The sequence below is a fragment of the Salmo trutta genome, chromosome 35 (assembly GCF_901001165.1).
Source record: "Salmo trutta chromosome 35, fSalTru1.1, whole genome shotgun sequence".
NCBI classification, from domain to species: Eukaryota; Metazoa; Chordata; class Actinopteri; order Salmoniformes; family Salmonidae; genus Salmo; species Salmo trutta.
The window spans coordinates 22836049-22859885 of record NC_042991.1 but is presented as its reverse complement, the minus strand read 5'-3'; the positions used below and the strand labels follow the sequence as shown (position 1 = coordinate 22859885).

General features: G+C 42.0%; 1 protein-coding gene across 13 annotated transcripts in view; it reads right to left on the bottom strand.

Moving 5' to 3' along the window:
• The window catches only part of LOC115174875 (receptor-type tyrosine-protein phosphatase kappa), a 193910-nt gene that overhangs the window by 16424 nt on the left and 153649 nt on the right, over positions 1 to 23837 (bottom strand). For 6 of the 13 annotated variants that reach the window (XM_029733853.1, XM_029733852.1, XM_029733857.1 and 3 more), the window contains exons 10-16: positions 19834 to 20035; positions 18678 to 18783; positions 16610 to 16883; positions 16347 to 16383; positions 6801 to 6936; positions 5377 to 5412; positions 2177 to 2206 (exon numbers count right to left, since the gene is read on the bottom strand). In XM_029733853.1, coding sequence (XP_029589713.1) covers positions 2177 to 2206; positions 5377 to 5412; positions 6801 to 6936; positions 16347 to 16383; positions 16610 to 16883; positions 18678 to 18783; positions 19834 to 20035 — 821 coding nt within the window. The remainder of the gene's footprint in view (positions 1 to 2176; positions 2207 to 5376; positions 5413 to 6800; positions 6937 to 16346; positions 16384 to 16609; positions 16884 to 18677; positions 18784 to 19833; positions 20036 to 23837) is intronic. The other 7 variants (XM_029733858.1, XM_029733866.1, XM_029733862.1 and 4 more) reach the window with 2 other exon arrangements.

The following is a 23837-nucleotide window of genomic DNA, read 5'->3' as shown; positions in this document are numbered from 1 at the left end:
TATGGCCTTTTTTAAATTGTGTTTTCATCCAATAATATGTGCAAACCCCACAAATAATGTATTCTTAGGGTCAAGTATCATTCGGTACATACTGTAGCAGAAATACAGGGGATATCCAAAAGGGTCCAATTTCAAGCATCGAAATCATGCAGGAGTAACTTCTGCTTCGAGGGGGAAAGGCATATGCTTCATGCTAAGGTGAGAGGTTGCCGCATCTCATCCCCAATCTGGGCTCTGACAAGACATTCTGAAAACTGGGGACTCACTGTTTGGTTGATTGTCTCATTATCATTTCCTCTGGACAGGAGTAGATAGGGTTTATAGATTAACGAGATTGATATACCAAATGGTTTGAACGATTTAACTGATTGTGTAGGCACTCTCTCATTGGCCCCTGGTTGAGAAAAGCTGATTGAACACCTGCAAGACTGGGAGGCTTTTATTTCAAGGGCAATTACGACTGTGCCGGTTTCTCTACATTTGTATTGTAAAAAGGAGCACTGCGATGAAAACACATACCCACTCTATTCTATTCCTAGTTCCTAATTCCACTTTGCGAGCACCCTGAAGAAAGGTGCTGCAGTACAAATTATCCTCTGATTGCAGTTCGCAGTTAGATGAAAGCATTGAGATGAGGTTATTAAGGAGCCGCTCTAGTGAAATTGAAAGGAGGACTCTTTGTACTAGAGAGGAGACAGATGGGTGGACAGCAGGAGAAAGATGTCAAATTGTATAATTTCATACAGTTCTAGTAAAATGACAATTATAGGCAGAATATACTCATTTCTGCCCATCATACATTTGAAGTGGGTCCAAAATGGGTATGCACAGCAGGGTCAATTTTATCAAGAGAAGTGAGAAAATGATCCAGTTCCTATGTTGTACCTTTGAATGACCTTTGATAGTGGCAAACTGTGGGATACCTCTCTTTCCCGTTGGGAACAACAGATTGACCATTTTAAGCTTAATTATTGGTAACTTTCAGCTGTTCAATTATTCCAACTTAACAGGATATAATTGGCTAAATGTCCCCCAGGGGGGGCTAAGAAATTTGATATCCTAACATTGCTTGAAGGGACTATCCGAAGCCAGCATAAGATGTTCACTGTGCAGCTGATACAGTCTTTCATTTGAGAGAGAGAGAGAGAGAGAGAGAGAGAGAGAGAGAGAGAGAGAGAGAGAGAGAGAGAGAGAGAGAGAGAGAGAGAGAGAGAGAGAGAGAGAGAGAGAGAGAGAGAGAGAGAGAGAGAGAGAGAGAGAGAGAGAGAGAGAGAGAGAGAGAGAGAGAGAGAGAGAGAGAGAGAGAGAGAGAGAGAGAGAGAGAGAGAGAGAGAGAGAGAGAGAGAGAGAAGTATTCTCAGTCTGGGGGAATAATCTCTGAAATTCTGAAAAGACTCATTCACTTGAATTCACTTGAGGTTGAGTGTCACTTCTAGGTATGAAATGAAACATGATTGTGAGAAATACAAAAATTAGAGGAGTGGGGAGGTAAATGCGAGACCTGTGTAGCATTAAAAAAAACACTCACAGAGGCGAGGGTGAAATGGCAAGCATGTCGAATGGGAGAGCATGTGAGAGCATCGGCAGACTTGTCAGGACAACAGATTGGGGAGTTTTTTTTCCAGCCCTTAGCAAGTGGAAAGCACCACAGTGTGGAGATGACTGTCTACTGTCTACAGCAGCATCACAGCAGAAGAACATACACCACACCAAAGAGGAAACCTTCTGCAACCAACATTCAGAGCAACCAATTGGAAAGGCTTATGAAATATAAAAGACATACAACACAAACAGTGTGCACTTGTAGAAGCACACAGTTTACCCCGTATCCTTTCAATGGACAAAGGAGGTCCAGGAAATGAAGAAGAATAATGAAATACATGAGTTACTGACATACATACAACCACATGCACTCAGATTGAATACAGGACACAAAGTGCAGCATTCTTTTTTCAAATAACACCGCTTTTGGTCATCATGACTTTGGTTTGGAGTGTTTCGAAGCATGTTTGAGCTGGTCAATGGCAATGGCAATTGGTTCTGAGCGATATGGGTTTTCACTTGAAAAAAGGATACTGCATCTTTAAAACACTACATAACTAACCAAGGACAAGTGCACTCATTGTATTTTGGGTTTGTTTGTTTCTGTTTTGTTGTTGTTTGTCTGTTTACTTACAGGTAATATGAGTAAGAATAGTAGCTCCTCCTGGCACGCAAATCAGAGACAGCAGGATGAAGAAATATTGGTGAATGCAAAGTGTGAATCAGTCGGATCAACAAAAGCAGAAAAAAGTGCAAGACAACAAAATTAAATCTCTATCAATTAACTTCCTAATGTTAGAATTTCATTTTTTACATGCATTAATTTAAATTGAGAAAATTATTTTCATTACAAATATGCAAATAGTTCATCTTTTTGTTCGGGTTGAATTTGGAATTGGGCAAAATCATTAATGTCATGCATTAAATACTGTCTCATTCACATGGACAGTCAGACAGTTTGAAGATTGGTCTCACAAAACTATTATTGCCAGATTTAGGCTACGGTGTTACATATGAAAAGAAAAGTCTTGATCAGCATTGAGGAGAAACACAGCTGCAAAACAAATTGCGCCAAACTAAAGAACAAGCTTCTTGCTACCTGGAAAACAAGCAATGTCATGGACCACCATTTTAAAGATGCAGTATCTTTTATAGGTTCTGTTCAATAAGGGAACCACAGATTCATTATTGTATTAGATCAATGAGTTGTGTCATGCCCATAAGTATTGATCTCCTCAGTAACTAGTGTTTGTAATGTAATCATCAGATATCAACTCACAACGTTCCTAAATGAAGATGAAAATAAAAGTGTAATTGAAGATAATGTGCAAGTAAAATTAAAATAAAAGAAGCATACAAATGTTGCCACTGCGTGTATGTTTTGGCTTCAACCTCCATTGTTTCCGTGCAAAGCAACTACGAGATTCCAATATCCACTTCATTAACTTGTATTGCTTTGTGTATCATTGAGTTCTACTCTACTGGTCACCTGATTTTGGAAGAAAAGAAACTCGGTGCAACTAACAGGAGGAAGAGAGATTCAGACACACAGGGTCAGTGTGTGTGAGAGAGAGAAATAGACCTCTAATTATCTCTAGAATAAACCAACAGAGGATGTCCAGTTGATTACTACACCTGGGTGACTATAGCACCAACAACATTAACTACACTCAAGACATCCACAACATGTTAAGCTAACTAGTTCCAAAACAAATCTATATCTCCCCCTTTTTATTGATTTTCACAAGCTTTCTCTTTACTTTGGGGACAAAGGGACATTAGTTATATTTCAGAATTCAATTACCATCAGTACTTTTAATCCATTCCAATGGGATTAGGAGTTTATGGCTCATTAGCACCCAATGTGCCACATCGCTCCAAACACCAGTCCTTTTTCAGGCTGAAATTACAAACCAGGAAGCCATCCAAAAACTCAAAAGCAGGCGCTGCAATTAACGCCAATGTCTTATATGAAAAGCATTCAATGAAATGAACCCCCTCCCACCTCTCTGAAAAATATTCTAAACCACAGGGAATAGATTATATTACAAAACATGAACTACTATACAACTACAATAGTACACCAACACAAACCAAGTGTTTGTAATACCGAACAAAGGGGTTTGAATCTGCCAGACTTATTGTAGAATACTTAACTATAATTCAAAAGCCACTCCTTTAGATTTGATCCAGAAGAGCATCGACGAAAAGTAACTTTCTTACAATATCAGAGAAAGGGAAACTTAGTTATTATTACTCAACCCACACATCTGTCACTCATGACCAGAGAGAAAAGACTCACTTTATAACCTGACCTTTTCCTTTTATCTTCACAAAGGAAGCCTGTACCAGCTCCACTAAATCAACAATACCCAGTGAAGAAAATTGAGGAAAAAAGCATGAGGGAAGGGAAGGGAGGGGGGAATGGAGCTAAGGAATGACCTGTGGCAGCATGAGCTTTCTCTGAAGTTGAAAGGTTATGGATCGGGGTATGGAAGGGGGATGGCAGGGGAAATTAGGAGGGAGACGGCTGTAAATGAGCAGTGGTCGTTAGGAATGATTCCTTAATTGGCAGAACATCTACAGAGACACAGAGGCTGCTCTGCCAATTAAGATTCATTTGAAAGCCTCACTCATCAGTAGTCACAGGCACCACTTGACTGTCCAACACTGTGAACAGAACCATACCGTTACAGATATCTCTATCAGGAACAGGTGTATAAGCACCTCTCATCCATCAGTCTCATTCAAATTCACTTCTCCTGAACCCCACAGATGATAGGCACTAATGTCATTCAAGTTCATTGGGATGTGTTAGTTTCAACTGGATCATTAGATACTGTGTAGATCACTTTTGAGTAAATCTAACCGGAAAACACATTGGTTGAAAAAGCTTTCATCAATGACCCATGCATTGTATGTGGGTGTCAGAATCTTTGTTAAATATGTGAGACAACAAAGACGTATATTCTTACTTACAGTACATGGTAATAGTTCTATTGGGCTATTTAAAACTGTCATTCTGTGATATGGCCACACGATGGTGCCATGTGTCATACAAAGAGAGAAAAGGTGAGCAGAGTAAGGGCTCCTCTCCGCACATCTTTCCTGCTAAACCTGATCAGCATGTAGAGATGTACTCCGACTGAGGATAAGTTATTTATTTTTTCCCTTTAAAACAATCTCAATTTCTTTCCAAAGTATTCATCACAGGTGCTGGAGACAGTTCAATTTGCCAGCGTTCATTATAAAACCTTATCTGAAAAACTGAACAAAATCGATAGGAGATTCCCAAAGTAATTACAGCACGACACAATTTGCTCTCTCAAGGCCCCAAACACCCTGATCTCTACAACCTGCCTCCTCTGCATGACCCCAACTGAGTGTGTGGACATGTTTAACTATACTTGTGGGGACCAGAAGTACTTACAAGAATAGTAAAAAAATGTCAAATGTAACCAACTGGGGACATGTTGCCGGACCCCACAAGGAAAAAGGCTATTTCTAAGGGGTTTAGGGTTATAATTAGTATTAGGGGTTAAAGGTTAGGTTTAGGGTAAAGTTGATATTTTGGAGCTAAGGTTAGGGTAAATAGCATTTTGTATGGGAATCAATTGTGTGTCCCTACAAGGTTAGTGGAGCGAGAGAGCGAGAGAGAGAGCGAGAGAGAGAGCGAGAGAGAGAGCGAGCGAGCGAGCAAGCGAGAGAGAGAGAGAGAGAGAGAGAGAGAGAGCGAGAGAGAGAGAGAGCGAGAGAGAGAGAGAGCGAGAGAGCGAGAGAGCGAGAGAGCGAGTGTGTGTGTGTGTGTGTGTGTGTGTGTGTGTGTGTACACACCTGACTGACCAATTCTTCGTAGTAAAGCCTCCATGACTAAAAAGAAAAGTAGCATTTAGACAACAACAGAGGTTTCGGATTATATATTAGCCCATAACCTTCCAAAATACAGTCCATTCCCCCATAACTTGTCCAAGTGGGAAAACGTTAATGAATACTAACAGAAAAGTATAGTAGAGTAAAAGTATGCTGAGCTTTGACTTAATGAATTCCACTAACCGTTAATAATGGATAGCACAGGAATTAATATAGGCTCAATCCACTCTCTACATCAGTGGGTATCTATTAGGAATAGCTGGGGGCTGTTAGTTTGACAATTATTGACTTTGATGCATTTAGATGGTCAACACAGTCAAATCCTACAAAATAAAGGCCAGGAAAGATACTGTAATTACCAAGCAGTAAACAAAATTCTGAATGAGTCTTGAATGAAGCAGCTCCAAGCATTACTGAGTGGGATGAGGAGGTAAGCGAGTGACAAAATGAATAAAACTTGAGGCTAGCACAAACTGAGCACAGCTCAATATCGTTGTTACAGTATGTATCCTGAATGCAACCCTCAACAAAAAGCTGCACACTTTTTTTTGTGGAAAAACAACATAAAAGCAGAAATCTTAATAAGCTGCAGTGAAAAACCACAGTAAAACACATCGGAATACCGGAATACGGAATATAAATTAAGACACCTCAAAGACTTCAAAGAAATGTTCCACTTCTCAGCAAAGAAAAGTCTATTAGTATTGTTCACCACTGGTATGCACTTGTGGGAGTTCAAATCACCTCCAAAACTCAGCAAAGCCAACTAATCCTGGCTATGTTACACAGCTTTTCAGACCAGCCACTTCAGATATAAAGATGAAATTCTCTGAACACTTTAAGAAAACCTGGGGAAACCTGTATGCTCCAAAGTTCACTGTGCTACTCTGAGAGATAAGCCTTATGGGTCCTCCTCATCTAAGTCATGTCCGGTACTCTGCCTGCCTCCCCTTGAAACTCAATCCAACTCTCTACCAAACCATGTTATGACAAACTCTGGTAACGCTGACTGTGTAAGGCTGTTTTAAGACTGTGTAAGGCTTTCATAACATGGTCTTGACACTGCATAAACAATAACATACAATACTGTAGTCTCTCCTCCCACCCCCCGCTCACCCTCCCTCCTCTCACCCTCCTTCCTCTCCTCGCTCCTCTCACCCCCCTCTCCTCCCTCTCACCCCCCCTTTCCTCCCTCCTCTCTCTTCTGTCACCCCCCCCTCTCACCCCCTCATTGTGTAGGCTGTCTGATAGTCCAGCCCAGCCTCCGCTGAGAGTCATGGTTATGCTGATGGCATGGGATGGAGTAGAGCGTTCTCATGGTGTGTAGGTATGCTATGCTAGCATAGAGCCAGTAACACAGTGTCTACTATTTACGATGCTCCACTCACCTCTTCTTGACCAGAAGGATGGCCACCAGCACCAGTAGGATGAAAACCAGCACCCCAGCACTGATGCCAGCAATCTTCACTACCCTGTCTGTCTGCTTGGCTGGGTCCGGGATCACCTCTGGTTCCTCTGTAGCTCCTAGGTGACAGGTTAGAAACAAAGGTCAATTAATAGGGTGTACGTTTGTTGTAGTTTTGACCGTAAAATACAACACTTGAAAGGACATAGTGGAAAAGTGAGTCTCTTCCAGCAGAACTATACCTCCTTTGATCATAATGTTTGACCATAATGATTACTTCACTTGACCAGATGGTGGTCCACTCGACAGGGATTGGTTTTCCCATCACACATGATATATACACTTCACCATTTCGTGAGGATGTCTTCCAGATTGAGCCATACCACAACATAAAAAGACATAATGACCAATAGCCTACTCATATTTAAATACATTCATATTTCCATTACCGTATACCATCTTTGTGCACTGGTTCTACACACACTAATGTCCTGATTAAATTGGGTTTTCTTCTAAATGCCTTTAGAATTTCATTTCTAATTATGTTTCATACCCCCATGGTCCCACAAGATATTAAAAGCATAAATTCACTATCTGCGGTCTTCTAATATTTTTAAAAACTTCAAAGCCATTAACTACAGTAAAGCATTGGGTTTGGACACTCATTAGAAAACAAAGAAAATAATATGATATCCTAGTACACAACATGTTATTTGCTAAACTGTTTACAAATAGGGGCATACGTAAATACTGTCAAAGGTGAACCAATACAAAACTACGTACCAATCATAAAAGTGAAAAAAATCTAAATATCTCTACATTGATCATGTTGCCTCTGATGTATTGTATTATTTTGCTTTTGAGACATACAAACGCCATAATCCTCTTTCTAATGCAAAACACATAAAAACCCAAGTAAAGCATAATCCTTCCTTTTACGGTCTCCTACCACTTAGTGAAATGCCCTTCCTACAGTAGACTGAGACCATTGCACAATTTCTAAAATGTACGTCATTTCTTGATGCAAGTCCTTTATCTCCTGACCCCTGCACTCCAACCTGCAGGGCAAATATGATGTCAAAGGATAATTATATCCCTATACAACGCTGAACCTAGTACTTCATTCATACAATAATGTAGTTCTTTTCTATCAACAGCTGAATGAGAACCAACAGCAGTGAAAGGAATGGAAGATATGACGACTCCGATCTCATCCACCCTCAGATCAAACAGAAGTTCTTTACGGAGACTGATACAATGGGATGCTTGGCACAGACTTTTATGCCTGGGAAAAGCCCATCTTCAGCCGGAACTCAAGCCATTATTCCTCAGGGTCAATTCAATGGCCTAGTTTCTATCAAGGGAGAAAACAACAACAAACTGGCATCTGTGTCACTAGAGGGACCACTATTCTGTATTTCACTAACTCACCACCCTGGGGCAAGAACAGTCTTCCCCCAGACCACCTCCTAAGACAGACTACCACACTACCCCCCACAGAACAGGTTGCGATAACCTTTACAAATAGTTTGCTCTAACTATTTCAGATGGAAAGACTGTGCTGGAGTGTTTGGTGGTCCTATACTGTAGCTATCTTTATTCCTGAAACTAATCTGCTTTGCTCGTAACACATCATCTGTAATCGGCGTGATCCCTAACATATTGTGGATGGACAAAACCACTTTAGAGAGCATGTCTAACATTCACTAAAACACATCTAGGAACAGAAAGTTGGATGTACTTAGCAGGAAGGAGGTAGTCTCTGGGGCTTAAACCCAGATCTCTTTCAGTGTATGGGGGGGGCTATAGAAGCGAGGGGAGCAGGTCCTTTGGGACTGTCTGTTGTGCTTGACAGTGAGCCCCTCCGGCTCCCGTGTGCCTCTCCAAATCTCTCCCTTTCGCTATCAGGTTGGAAGGAGATGGATGTCTACAGAACATGTGTCCCAAAGGAGCAGGACAAACTGTCCTTGTCTCTCACGTTGTCGCCCACTGGCCACGCCACTGGCTTCAACACTTAAACACCTACAGCTACTATCCCTTCTCTCTGTTTGACAGCTCTTTCACCCTCACTTTAGCCATGCTATTGTAGTGGGAAAATGACGGTACAGAAACCATTTTCTGGTATTTAAGTCAGCTTCAAAAACATTCTGGAAAATATCAGCGAAATTAACTGAACAGACTAGATTGTTTGGATCGGCTCAGAGTATGCCTGAACTTGACCCCATGGTGATAATAACCAAATAACCAAGTCATTGCTATGATAGAGCTACAGTGGGGAGAACAAGTATACTGCTCAAAAAAATAAAGGGAACACTTAAACAACACAATGTAACTCCAAGTCAATCACACTTCTGTGAAATCAAACTGTCCACTTAGGAAGCAATACTGATTGACAATAAATTTCACATGCTGTTGTGCAAATGGAATAGACAACAGGTGGAAATTATAGGCAATAAGCAAGACACCCCCAATAAAGGAGTGGTTCTGCAGGTGGAGACCACAGACCACTTCTCAGTTCCTATGCTTCCTGGCTGATGTTTTGGTCACTTTTGAATGCTGGCGGTGCTTTCACTCTAGTGGTAGCATGAGACGGAGTCTACAACCCACACAAGTGGCTCAGGTAGTGCAGCTCATCCAGGATGGCACATCAATGCGAGCTGTGGCAAGAAGGTTTGCTGTGTCTGTCAGCGTAGTGTCCAGAGCATGGAGGCACTACCAGGAGACAGGCCAGTACATCAATAGACGTGGAGGAGGCCGTAGGAGGGCAACAACCCAGCAGCAGGACCGCTACCTCCGCCTTTGTGCAAGGAGGAGCAGGAGGAGCACTGCCAGAGCCCTGCAAAATGACCTCCAGCAGGCCACAAATGTGCATGTGTCTGCTCAAACGGTCAGAAACAAACTCCATGAGGGTGATATGAGGGCCCGACGTCCACAGGTGGGGGTTGTGCTTACAGCCCAACACCGTGCAGGACGTTTGACATTTCCCAGAGAACACCAAGATTGGCAAATTCGCCACTGGCGCCCTGTGCTCTTCACAGATGAAAGCAGGTTCACACTGAGCACGTGACAGACGTGACAGAGTCTGGAGACGCTGTGGAGAACGTTCTGCTGCCTGCAACATCCTCCAGCATGACCGGTTTGGCGGTGGGTCAGTCATGGTGTGGGGTGGCATTTCTTTGGGGGGCCACACAGCCCTCCATGTGCTCGCCAGAGGTAGCCTGACTGCCATTAGGTACCGAGATGAGATCCTCAGACCCCTTGTGAGACCATATGCTGGTGCGGTTGGCCCTGGGTTCCTCCTAATGCAAGACAATGCTAGACCTCATGTGGCTGGAGTGTGTCAGCAGTTCCTGCAAGAGGAAGGCATTGATGTTATGAACTGGCCCGCCCGTTCCCCAGACCTGAATCCAATTGAGCACATCTTGGACATCATGTCTCGCTCCATCTACCAACGCCACGTTGCACCACAGACTGTCCAGGAGTTGGCGGATGCTTTAGTCCAGGTCTGGGAGGAGATCCCTCAGGAGACCATCCGCCACCTCATCAGGAGCATGCCCAGGCATTGTAGGGAGGTCATACAGGCACATGGAGGCCACACACACTACTGAGCCTCATTTTGACTTGTTTTAAGGACATTACATCAAAGTTGGATCAGCCTGTAGTGTGGTTTTCCACTTTAATTTTGAGTGTGACTCCAAATCCAGACCTCCATGGGTTGATAAATTGGATTTCCATTGATTATTTTCGTGTGATTTTGTTGTCAGCACATTCAACTATGTAAAGAAAAAAGTATTTAATAAGATGATTTCTTTCATTGAGATCTAGGATGTGTTGTTTAAGTGTTCCCTTTATTTTTTTGAGCAGTGTATTTGATACACTGCCGATTTTGCAGGTTTTCCTACTTACAAAGCATCTAGAGATCTGTAATTTTTATCATAGGTACACTTCAACTGTGAGAGACGAAATTTAAAACAAAAATTCTGAAAATACATTGTATGATTTTTAAGTAATTAATTAGCCTTTTATTGCATGACATAAGTATTTGATACATCAGAAAAGCAGAACTTAATATTTGGTACAGAAACCTTTGTTTGCAATTACAGAGATCATATGTTTCCTGTAGTTCTTGACCAGGTTTGCACACACACTGCAGCAGGGTTTTAGCCCACTCCTCCATACAGACCTTCTCCAGATCCTTCAGGTTTCAGGGCTGTCGCTGGGCAATACTGACTTTCAGCTCCCTCCAAAGATTTTCTATTGGGTTCAGGTCTGGAGACTGGCTAGGCCACTCCAGGACCTCGAGATACATCTTACAGAGCCACTCCTTAGTTGCCCTGGCTGTGTGTTTCGGGTCGTTGTCATGCTGGAAGACCCAGCCATGACCCATCTTCAATGCTCTTATTGAGGGAAGGAGGTTGTTGGCCAAGATCTCGCGATACATTGCCCCATCCATCCTCCCCTCAATACGGTGCAGTCGTCCTGTCCCCTTTGCAGAAAAGCATCCCCAAAGAAGGATGTTTCCACCTCCATGCTTCACGGTTGGGATGGTGTTCTTGGGGTTGTACTCATCCTTCTTCTTCCTCCAAACACGGCGAGTGGAGTTTAGACCAAAAAGCTCTATTTTTGTCTCATCAGACCACATGACTTTCTCCTATTCCTCCTCTGGATCATCCAGATGGTCATTGGCAAACTTCAGACGGGCCTGGACATGCACTGGCAAGAGCAGGGGGACCTTGCGTGCGCTGCAGGATTTTAATCCATGACGGCGTAGTGTGTTACTAATGGTTTTCTTTGAGACTGTGGTCCCAGCTCTCTTCAGGTCATTGACCAGGTCCTGCCGTGTAGTTCTGGGCTGATCCCTCACCTTCCTCATGATCATTGATGCCCCACGAGGTGAGATCTTGCATGGAGCCCCAGACCGAGGGTGATTGACCATCATCTTGAACATCTTCCATTTTCTAATAATTGCGCCAACAGTTGTTGCCTTCTCACCAAGCTGCTCGCCTATTGTCCTGTAGCCCATCCCAGCCTTGTGCAGGTTTACAATTTTATCCCTGATGTCCTTACACAGTTCTCTGGTCTTGGCCATTGTGGAGAGGTTGGAGTCTGTTTGATTGGTTGTGTGGACAGGTCTCTTTTATACAGGTAACGAGTTCAAACAGGTGCAGTTAATACAGGTAATGAGTGGCGAACAGGAGGGCTTCTTAAAGAAAAACTAACAGGTCTGTGAGAGCTGGAATTCTTACTGGTTGGTAGGTGATCAAATACTTATACTTAAATATAAAATGCAAATTAATTACTTAAAAATCATAAAATCATACAGTTGAAGTGTACCTATGATAAAAATGACAGACCTCTACATGCTTTGTAAGTAGGAAAACCTGCAAAATTGGCAGTGTGTCAAATACTTGTTCTCCCCACTGTATGTGTTTTCTGTCAATGGTTGCTTACCACTGCAGCAATATTATGGGACAAAGAGAAGATGAAAGAAGAGCCTTTGCCTCAGTCACAGAAATGTCACCCTTTTTTCCTGTTTCTTTTTTAGATTGTAAAACAGCAGTTTTAAATAATCTCATAGGCAAATAACACACATTAATCCACTCAATGCTTTACATGCAACAGCCAGACTATGCCATCAAGAGTACTATAACAAATGTAATATTGAGCACAACAAGAAAAACAATAGCCTTGATAGCAGAGCAGGTTTCACAATAGATGTTGACACCAGTTAAAAGGTTATTAATCAGTTCTGCAGCCCGGTGTCAAATGTTTTAAGGTATTGCTTGAGACATAATCCCCATCTCGCCTCAAGAATACTTATGTTTCTGTCAGAGTTAATGAGATATATTCATGAAAAAATAACAGAGGAAAATCAAATGGAATTGGATTACAACCATTTTGAAGATAAAACTCACTGCTTAAAATGAAAATCTATTTTCATTCCTAATGGTAGGCTACACGGCGGAGCCCTTATCAAATTCTGTCTGGATTGGTTTGACAACCTCCGGGCCAATGCGCTCCGGAGACATTTGTACGGGGAAAACAATTCATGACAAACAATACAACCAAAAAAACAACAACACTTTCATATCCAATTAAGTTAGGGCAATTAAGGTGGTTTTCAATTCAGAGAATGAGAGCACATCTAGCATATAATGTATCAAGGATGGAAAGCGTGAGTGACTGAGTGAGACCGGCACAAGTGGGCAAAGACTACATATACTGTACTCCAAGTGGATACTGCATGGACACACACTGGGCTACTTGAATTTCTGAGCACGACACAGTTCTGGGAAAAGGGTCGATTATTGTTAGGACTAAATAACATTGTTGAGAGAGGATGGAAAAATAGTGCGATATGTTTCATCCTGGCTTTGACAGAGATAACGCATTGGCCACATCAACACGCTCTTACAGTATGAAGTGACTTAACTGTGGATGATTTTTATTAGTGTCACAATTATGTGTGCCCTTGTTGTCAGTGTCACATCAATTAGGTTTTCGGTGGTTTCATGACAGGGAGAAGGAGAATATCAAACATAGCTAAATCCGGTAATAATACCGAAATAGGCCTATATGAGAGAACAGTATGACCAACAGTACTGTCTCGCCGATCTTTGAAAGGCACAACAAATCCAACCCCTGGTGTGTTAATGCACAGCCAGCTGTTTAGGCGTTATGAATACAAAACTTTTGTGATAATCTAATAGCATATGTGGGCAGATTTCTAAGCTTGGCCGTTCAAAAAATCTTAACTGATTATTAAGCAGAAACATTAAATGAATATGAGTCTAATTGATAAGCATAGAAATAATTCCATCTACAGTTGAAGTCGGAAGTTTACATACACCTTACCCAAATACATTTAAACTCAGTTTTTCACAATTCCTGACATTTAATCCTAGTAAAAATTCCCTGTCTTAGTTCAGTTAGGATCACCACTTTATTTTAAGAATGGGAAATGTCAGAATAATAGTAGAGAGAGTGATTTATTTCAGCTTTTACTTCTTTCATCACATTCCCAGTGGGTCAGAAGTTTACATACACTCAATGAGTATTTGGTAGCATTGCCTTTAAATTGTTTAACTTGGGTCAAACTTTTCGGGTAGCCTTCCACAATATGTTCGGTGAATTTTGGCCCATTCCTCCTGACAGAGCTGGTGTAACTGAGTCAGGTTTGTAGGCCTCCTTGCTCGCACACGCTTTTCCTTTTGCCCACAAATTTTCTATAGAATTGAGGTCAGGGCTTTGTGATGGCCACTCCAACACCTTGACTTTGATGTCCTTAAGCCATTTTGCCACAACTTTGGAAGTATGCTTGAGGTCATTGTCCATTTGGAAGACCAACTTGCAACCAACCTTTAACTTCCTGACTGATGTCTTGAGATGTTGGTTCAAAATATCCACATCATTTCCCTCCTCATGAAGCCATCTATTTTGTGAAGAGCACCAGTCCCTCCTGCAGCAAAGCACCCCCACAACATGATGCTGCTACCCCTGTGCTTCACGGTAGGGATGGTGTTCTTCGGCTTGCAAACCTCCTACCTTTTTCCTCCAAACATAACGATGGTCATTATGGCAAAACAGTTCTCGTTTTGTTTCATCAGACCAGAGGACATTTCTCCAAAAAGAATTATCTTTGTCCCCATGTGCAGTTGCAAACCGTAGTCTGGCTTTTTTATGGCGGTTTTGGAGCAGTGGCTTCTTCCTCGCTGAGGGGCTTTTCAGGTTATGTCAATATAGGACTCGTTTTACTGTGGATATAGATAATTGTGTACCTGTGTCCTTCAGCATCTTCACAAGGTCCTTTGCTGTTGTTCTGGAATTGATTTGCACTTTTCGCACCAAAGTACATTCAACTCTATGAGACAGAACGCGTCTCCTTCCTGAGCGGTATGACGGCTGCATGGTCCCATGGTGTTTATACTTGCGTACTATTGTTTGTACAGATGAACGTGATACCTTCAGGCGTTTGGAAATTGCTCCCAAGGATGAACCAGACTTGTGGAGGTGAACAATTTATTTTGAGGTCTTGGGTGATTTCTTTTGATTTTCCCATGATGTCAAGCAAAGAGGCACTGAGTTTGAAGGTAGACCTTGAAATGCATCCACAGGTACAGCTCCAATTGACTCAAATGATGTCAATTAGCCAATCAGAAGCTTCTAAAGCCATGACATCATTTTCTGGAATTTTCCAAGCTGTTTAAAGGCACAGTCAACTTAGTGTATGTAAACTTCTGACCCACTGGAATTGTGATACAGTGAATTATAAGTGAAATAATCTGTCTGTAAACAATTGTTGGAAAAATGACTTGTGTCATGCAAAGTGGATGTTCTAACCGACTTGCCAAAACTATAGTTTGTTAACAAGAAATGTGTGGAGTGGTTGAAAAACGAGTTAATGACTCCAACCTAAGTGTATGTAAACTTCCGACTTCAACTGTATCTGTGATGTAGTGGATGGAAGCATGTCATTCCTAGCAAGCATAGCATAGCCTAGCATAGCATTTTTTAAACCTGATGCAGCTAAGCTGATTTCTTCAGGCATAGTGTTATTGATGGGTGACTATAGAGTTAATACATAGTACAGTCACATCTGGCATATTAGCATTAGCAGTCACCTTAGGCTGACATCCGAGATCATGAGATGTTTTGCCATTAGCAATATCTTCATATAGCTCTCCACTGAAAAACAGCAGGGGTTTGCTAGTTTCATACCTCGTAGTTTTCATACCTTCTAGTAGAAATAAAGTTGTTGCTGGAGTAGGGTGGAACTGTCCTGATGACTTGATGGGACTATTGTACTATTTAGCCTGGCCAACTAACATTTGAATGAGATACTGAAGCTGAACTTACTGGCCATTTAATTAATTGTAGTAAGAGACATGGCCATAAGCACTTGAAATACTTGGCCAGTTACTCCAATGCACTTCGGAAAATGCATGTTCAGCATAAATGTTGTCCATAATCTATAATGCAGGTAATTTCAATAGTGCAAAGCCAGAGGACAGAGTCCATAAATCGCCAACCCATTTCCCTTCGATTTACGCCACAGATGAGCTGGCACTGTAGGAATTATATCAACTTAATGACCACTCCCTCTTAATCACTAAAAACCAACAGCATGGCTTTATGATAAAAACCAGCTCTCTCTCTCTCTGTCTGTCTGTTTGTCTGTCTGTTTGTCTGTCTGTCTATTAAATCAGAAGGACTGGCCCTGCTAGCCCCCTGTTCTCACAGACACAAGCTGTTCACCAGAGCAAGGTGCTTTACAAGCGCACATATCACAAATAAATAAGCTTTCCTTAATTCCGCCTCAATCCAGATTCTCGCTGCACGACAATTCTCTTGGAAGATAAAGTGACACACGCATTATCACGTAACAGTTCTTTATCTGAGCAAGAGTGTGGGCATTTATTGGCTACTGGGAAAAGTGATTGAAATCCAACTGTAATGTACAGTCAATTAAATGATACTGGTTAAGAAGAACTTCTTTTGTTGTACAAATAAGCAAAAAGAAAAGTCTTACCTTTTGTTGCAAGTCTCAGACATTGTGTTTTTGATTCCTGTGAAACAAAATGAAATAAAATAATACAAATCAGTGCAACATGAGAAACAGGAACAAACTAGGTAAAAGGTAAACCAATGAACAATAGTAGGGTATCAAAGGGGGGTGGGAAAACAATACTCCTCAATGTACAATTCAGTTTTAAGACATATTTAAAACCCCAATAACCCAATGAGGGAACATTAGAGGGTCCTATTGGCTAACAGAGTGTGGTGTATATTCACCTTCTCCACACTGCTGACGGCCTGGAAGTAGATATTATAGTTCTTCCTGGGGGCGAGCGGAGGGTTCCAGAAGCCATGGTACGTCTTGTTGTCGCCCACCGTGAACGGAGAGGGTTCGGGAAGGTTCCCTGGTGGCAGTTCTGCCGCAAAGTAATAAGGCGAGCCACCACTGGAGGCACTGTGGAAGGGGACTGGGACCTGGTAGCAGTCCACGGAGCTGGCCTCCCTGCGTGTGCGATGTGGGTTCAGCTCCTCCACCACGATCTGATAAGCGCTGCGGAGAGGGACAAAACATCACAAGCAATCAGTCCCCACAAAACAACACAAGCAAACAAAGCCAGCTAGCCAAACAAAATGCAGGCTAATCTTAAAGCAATCTCTCACTTCACGGAGCACAGAGAGGGCATGCCAAATGAGCTTAACTCTTGGAATGAGCCCTGACTTGGCAGTGTTGTACGCTACAGGCCCTGATATTTCTACCAGAGCCCCTTTATCTGCACATGGCCTTTAACTAATAACAATTCATTCTCTCAGACTGGGAGGCTATAGAGAAACCCCCCTGAATGGGAGTTGATGAACCTCCAGTGAGAGTAACAGGTCAGGTCTCTCATTTGTATTTCAGGGTCACCCTGCTGTGCTTCATCTCTCCCCCTGAGGGTCTTTGTTAATGTGGCGAGACACGCAAAAACCACAGTGCCAGGGCAACTTATTAACACAGTGCAGGGCAAGGAGAAGCCCCTTCACACACTCATGGAGCTGTAAACATGGCAGACCTACCTTCCTTTCACATCCACAGCTCAGAGCCCCCTCCTAGACTTCACTACTCTTTGTTCCACTCAGAGAGCGCAACCCCTCCTCCCACCCTTGGTAATGACTGCCCAGGGGCGTATCTCTGTCCCCCCGACCGCCCTTCCCTCACCATTAGCGCCCAAGTGCCCTGACAGCCATCTCCACATCCCTGACCTTCCATAGCTCCTGTTTTAGCTCAAAGCGCCGCAGATCTAAAATACAAGTGACACTCCATAATGCCGGTCGCAGATGGACACAAAATTCGCTTCCACCAAAATAGGGTGAGTGCTCGGGCTCTTTCCTCTATCCTGTACTGCTTGTCAATGACAAAATGTTACAAATTACCTGGGCAAATGGCCTGAGGCTCGCTATAACTCAATCTCTCATACACACCTTAACCAACCCTCTCTAAATTACCACTACACAGACCTGCTGCGTGATTAGCCAATCGGCTTCCATCTGAGCTTGGCTGGTTTTATGGAGCACTGCTAAAACGGGTCAAATGAAACGATCCCTTTGATAACACACATCTTTGTTTCGTTGATGCTCCGAAATCCTTCAAGCTGGTAAAAACATGACATAATCCTAGTCGTAGTTTGTTTCCTCGCACTTTGCAAACACCACCCTCCATTGCATATTTGATATCTGACTATCCAATTAGTCTTTATGGTATTTGTAACATTATACTGTACACAAAATATGTATTCCAGAAAAAAAACACCCCAAAACATTTGCTCAAAATTAGAAGTGGGTGTGACATATTAGCTACAACTGCCACATATACTGAGTGAGTGCTTGTGAGAAAGAAATGCAGTCAGGTGGTTTTGTATTCAGGGCTGTTGTTCTTTCCCTTACAATACGCAGGCCCTCCAACCTCCAATTTCACAATCAACGAACAGGCCTGGTTGCATAATAGGTGATTTACTGAATCTGAGCACAAAGAGTTCTCTCCAAGTCCTCTTTATGACAAGTACCTTCAACTCCATCCCTGCCGATTGTGATAGGGGAGAGGAAATGAAAAGGCACAGGCCAACAATGGCCAAATCAAATGGAGATCGGCAGGGCCATGGACCTGAATATGTAAATTCCCTGCAGAGTCTCTGTAGACATTACCCAGTACTGCTCTCTCTATTTGTGGGATGTGCTACAGTGAGTGACAGGGAGGGACACAACACAAACTTCCTGACAGAGATGTCAGGTAAACAGACGGATGACCTTCATTAAAATGACTAGATGGAACTCTTGGACAAAAAAAAAAGCCAGGCATTAGGTCTCTCACCTGATAGGGGCACCTTTGGCCTGAGCGGGCTTCAGTAGGACGGTGATGGAGGTGGCCGTTTCATTCAGAAATGCCTCGGACCCATCATACTCTTCAAGTGTTGGGGCTATGGGGAAAAAGCACACCAGACAGACAAGAATTTAGTGCAAAATCACAGGAGGAAAATGATCGACAATGGGGTGTAATATGTTGAAATCTTGAGAAAGGCATGCTCTATCAGGACACATTATGTTTAATTTTGAACTTGGCTGAGCTTTAATATAGCACTGCAAAGTAAAAAATTAATTTTAAAAATATATATTTTCTGCTTGGAACATGTTTTCTAAAACACTTCTGGGAATTGCAACCTGACAAATTGGCAATAGCAGTTTTGCTAAAATGCAGGAACTGCGTGATTACATCTACATTAAAAAAAGCACCAGGCTCCTCAAAAAAGCACCAGGCTCCGCAAAAAGCACCAGGCTCCTCTTATTTAAAGAAAGGCTACTGGCCTCATTTTCCATTAAGGACGTTTTTAGCTTCCATTCACCTGGTTAATTTGATTGATGTGGTTTGCATTATCATCTAATGAGGTCCTAGGCTGTCATTTCAACAGATTCCAAATACATTCCGGTCTAGGACATGTTGAGTGCTGCCAAGACTAGAGTTGGGAAAAATGTGTGCTTCAGAAAATTACTCCAACAGGTACAGAGAATCCAGATATTCCATTACGGAATGGAGTCTGACACGATCAAAATGACAGAGATATCTCAGTGCTGTGCTAAGTATCATGGTAGAAATTGCTCAAAAAAAACAACAACAACAGAACCAACCCATAACCCAACCAATTTTTTTGTTACCCCATTCTGGTTACTTTGCTTCCTAGATGCTATTTGAACCTGCAGCGCTACCAGACCCTTTTTTACCAAAACAACAACAGGCAGGAATGTCATAAGACAACAATTACATTATGCATCAATTTAATTTGACTTGATTTATAAACAATATTTGCTCTGGTAGCACTATTAATAGTCTAGCAGCTGTAACACTACAGCCATTATTCTGCATATATACTCTACCATACTAAGGAGGATTCTCTTGGCCAGGTTTCCCTTCTAAAATAGATCTTCTGACCTCAATGGGACTTTCTGGATAAATAAAGGTTAAATAAACTTACCTGAGATGTTGGTGGTGACATTGAGTATGGTTGGGGGGCCGAAGCCCTTGACGGTGCTGGCTCGTATGATGAACTGGTAGGTGGTGCCAGGGTGCAGCTGGTTGAAGACGTGGTGAGAAGTGTTCCAGGGCATAGACACGATCAGAGGGGGGCGCATTATCGGCACCGAGGGGTCAAAGGACCGAATACCACTGTAGGCAATCTGTTAGGGGAGGGAGAGGAGAGGTACATACAATATTTACCTAATGAGCTGTTGAAAAGTGTTCATGCGAATGGTTACAGACTTTCTGTAACATTATGCTGTGGTAGAAACTTAATCTGTGTTTAAGTAGGTGGAATGCGCATACCTAGCAAAGTACAACAAATAAGAGTGTTTGAGTGATTTTTCTGCATTGTGTATTGACTTGAGGTAGGGCTGGGCGAAAGGTGCAAAATATCATGGTATTTTAACAAAATTGGACGGTATGACGGTATTTTTAGTTTTTGAATAAGAAAAGTTGTACATTTGCTTTATGAGTAGTGAGAGATCCTAGGGTGGCAACACATACATTCTAAGTGATTTCAATGAGTCTTTCTCCATTCTGATTGTTTTATACTGTTCAATTCAACCAAAACAAATTTCAGCACTTTTATAATTCCTGCATTTCCTGTACTCAATTGCAGTGGTGGAAAAAGTACCCAATTGCATACTTGAAAAAAAAGTAAAGATACATTAATAGAAAATGACTCAAGTAAAAGTGAAAGTAACCCAGTAAAATACTACTTGAGTAAAAGTCTAAAAGTATTTGGTTTTAAATATACTTAAGCATCAAAAGTAAATGTAATTGATAAAATGTACTTAAGTATCAAAAGAAAAGTATAAATCATTTTTAATTCCTTTTATTACGCAAACCAGATGGCACCATTTTATTTATTTTTATTTTTATTTACGGATAGCCAGGGGCACACTCCAACACTCAGACATCATTTACAAACAAAGCATTTGTGTTTAGTGAGTCCTCCAGATCAGAGGAAGTAGATGACCAGGGATGTCCTCTTGACAAGTGCGTGAATTGGACCATTTTCCTGTCCTGCTAAGCATTCAAAATGTACCTTTTAGGTGTCAGGGAAAATGTATGGAGTAAAAAGTACAGTATTTTCTTTAGGAATGTAGTGAAGTAAAAGTAAAAGTTGTCAAAAAGAAAAATAGTAAAGTAAAGATGAAAAAAAAGACTTAAGTAGTACGTGAAAGTATTTTTACTTAAGTACTTTACACCACTGCTCAATTGAGATAATTTCCACACTGCCACGTAGGGCTGTACGATATGGGCAAATAATCTAGGACTTATTTTGAACCAAATGTTGCAATTGCAATTTGACTTGCAAATTAGAGCAAAACTGTTGGAATCATGGAAATAGAATGACTATTCTTATTATATAGTTAGAATATAATAGTGGGCACTTTGAATACAGAGTTGTTTGAGATGACAACGAATTAAAATGCCAGGGAGGAGTTATTGTGACAGGGTAAGAACTAAAGTGTTGATAAGTGTTTCCTAGAGGACACGATAAGCTTTGGCTACATTGCATGTTTTCTCTTAGCTACTTCATGTAGATAAAGAGGAATATGCAAAGCAAGAATATGTTGATTTAGAAGACACGGTTGCACAAACATGCTGATTTAGGTCTACACCATCACTGGTATTATCAGGCTGTATTAGCTAGCTACGTTTGCTCTTACTCAGTACATTTATTAGCTAGGTAGCAAGCTATTAGCATTACCATCTCACAAGATTTAGGGCAACTTGCTAAGAAAAGACAAACTAGCTGTTTGCTGATGTAAGAAAAACTAACTAATAGTGTCATTATAGAACGCTAGTGGATTTATATTAAGAAGCAAAGTGAAAACAGCATTGTTGTCATCAACATTGTTGCATGTGCTGCATTGACCATGCAGAAACTGAAAGCAAGTGTCTCGTGGTTGAGGCACATCAAATGCGCTCCTTGAATGACAGGGGCCCTGGCTAGGTCTGTGGAAAGTGGCACGGAGAGAAAGAGCAGAGAGATGACTCAAGTAGCGAAGTAAACTATAAAAATGTACATTACACATGGCGTATCACATTTAACAAACCAAACATTCAAATACCGGTATAGAAGGTAAAGTAAAAACCCAAACCGGTCCCTGCATCAATACCGGTATATCATAAAATGAACTTTTTGAAGATCTGGGGACCCATGCCAAATCTTTTCAGTCTCCTGAGGGGGAAAATGTGTTGTCGTGCCCTCTTTATGCGTTTGGACCATGATAGTTTGTTGGTGAAGAAACTCTCCACCCGCTCTACTACAGCCTGTCGATGTGAATGTGGGCGAATGTAGTCCACGATCATCTCTTTTGTCTTGCTCACGTTGAGGGACAAATTGTTGTCCTGGCCCCACACTGACAGGTTTCTGATCTCCCTATAGGCTGTCTCATCGTTGTCGGTGATCAGTCCTACCACTGTTGTGTCATCAGCAAAATTAATGATGGTGTTGGAGTCGTGCTTGGCCACACAGTTGTGGGTGAACAGGGAGTACAGAAGGGGACTAAGCACACACCACTTAGGGGCCCCCGTGTTGAAAATTAGCGTGGCAAGAGTGTTTTTGCCTAGCCTTACCACCCCGGGGCAGCCCGTCAGGAAGTCCAGGATCCAGTTGCAGAGAGGTGTTTCGTCCCAGGGTCCTTAGCTTAGTGATGAGCTTTGTGGGCACTATGTCAGCACTATGTCACCACATTCCCTTGGTTTATGTGGGTCAGTGTTCTCATATTCCTAAAGCTGGATAACACTTGAGAATTAAGAAATGTTTCTTCAGATTCACCCCATTGCACACAAGCTATGAATCATTGTGGATTATTAACTTTAAAAATACAATCCATTCAATGATGGATCAGTACACCTTCATACTGTCATGACTGTCCTGATCAGGTCAGGGTACAGGAGACCACCACCCTACAGATTATCTCCCAAACCCCCAACAGAGGAGGAGAGATCTAGGGGTCTGAAGATGTGGGGGTTTTATGACACCTCACGCCCATAATAAAACTTAGGCCACAGAGAAATTCCTTTGTCCTAACAATGGAGAACTGGCCTCAGAACATTAAACATGCAATAAAGGGACTTTGGAACAATGGTTTCTGTCAGCCACAATGGTGGTTATGACGAAAAGTGGAATATTAAAATGTATGTAACTTTTGTATTTGTTTTTAAAGGTTAAGAGATGACGTTATTATGAAAACATTGTACCTTTAAGAGTTTTCCCAGTATATGCCTGATGTTTATACATTGTACGCTGTTTGGAAAATATCCAAATCAAACAGAATGTTTTGGTAAAGATGAAATGTGAAGTTAGTGTCTAAAATCGGATTTTTAGCCAAATCTAAGCCTTGCCCCTTTACTTGGTCCGCCCAGAGAATTGCCCTAAAGGCGGTTACACCCACTTCTGACCCGAGGGTATAAGACAGGAGAGTGAAGAATTAACATGGAAGACTATTGACCCCAAGCTGCAGCTAAGGTCTAACAAAGTCGACGAACCCCAAAACGAAACACAAGGTTGAAGACAAAGAAATATTTTTCTACACGAGCTACGGACGAGTAGCTGTGTCTAAGCGGGTGAATTCAAGCCGAACCACCCAGCCTCCACTCTCCATTGAATCGTGGTATCGACACCATTCGAGCCGAAGCTGTGAGCTCTGAGCTACAGAGCTGTCTGTCCTCAGAAGACCCCTTTCCGATCAAGGGTGAGGATCAGACCACTTAGCCAAGAAGGACACTGACATCGTGAGGACAACCAGAGAGTTGCGCCGGAGAACTGCGTCATTAAGAAGCCTAAACGACCCACGCGGAGCTTCCCACCTGAGAACTCCAACACGTAATTACATCATTATATTCTGACCCATAAGAGCGGCAGTTCGGGGCAAGGCTAATTTTAAATAAGCATGGCTGACAAATGAACCCAAATGTATATTTCTCTCGTGTACTTCCTTTCTT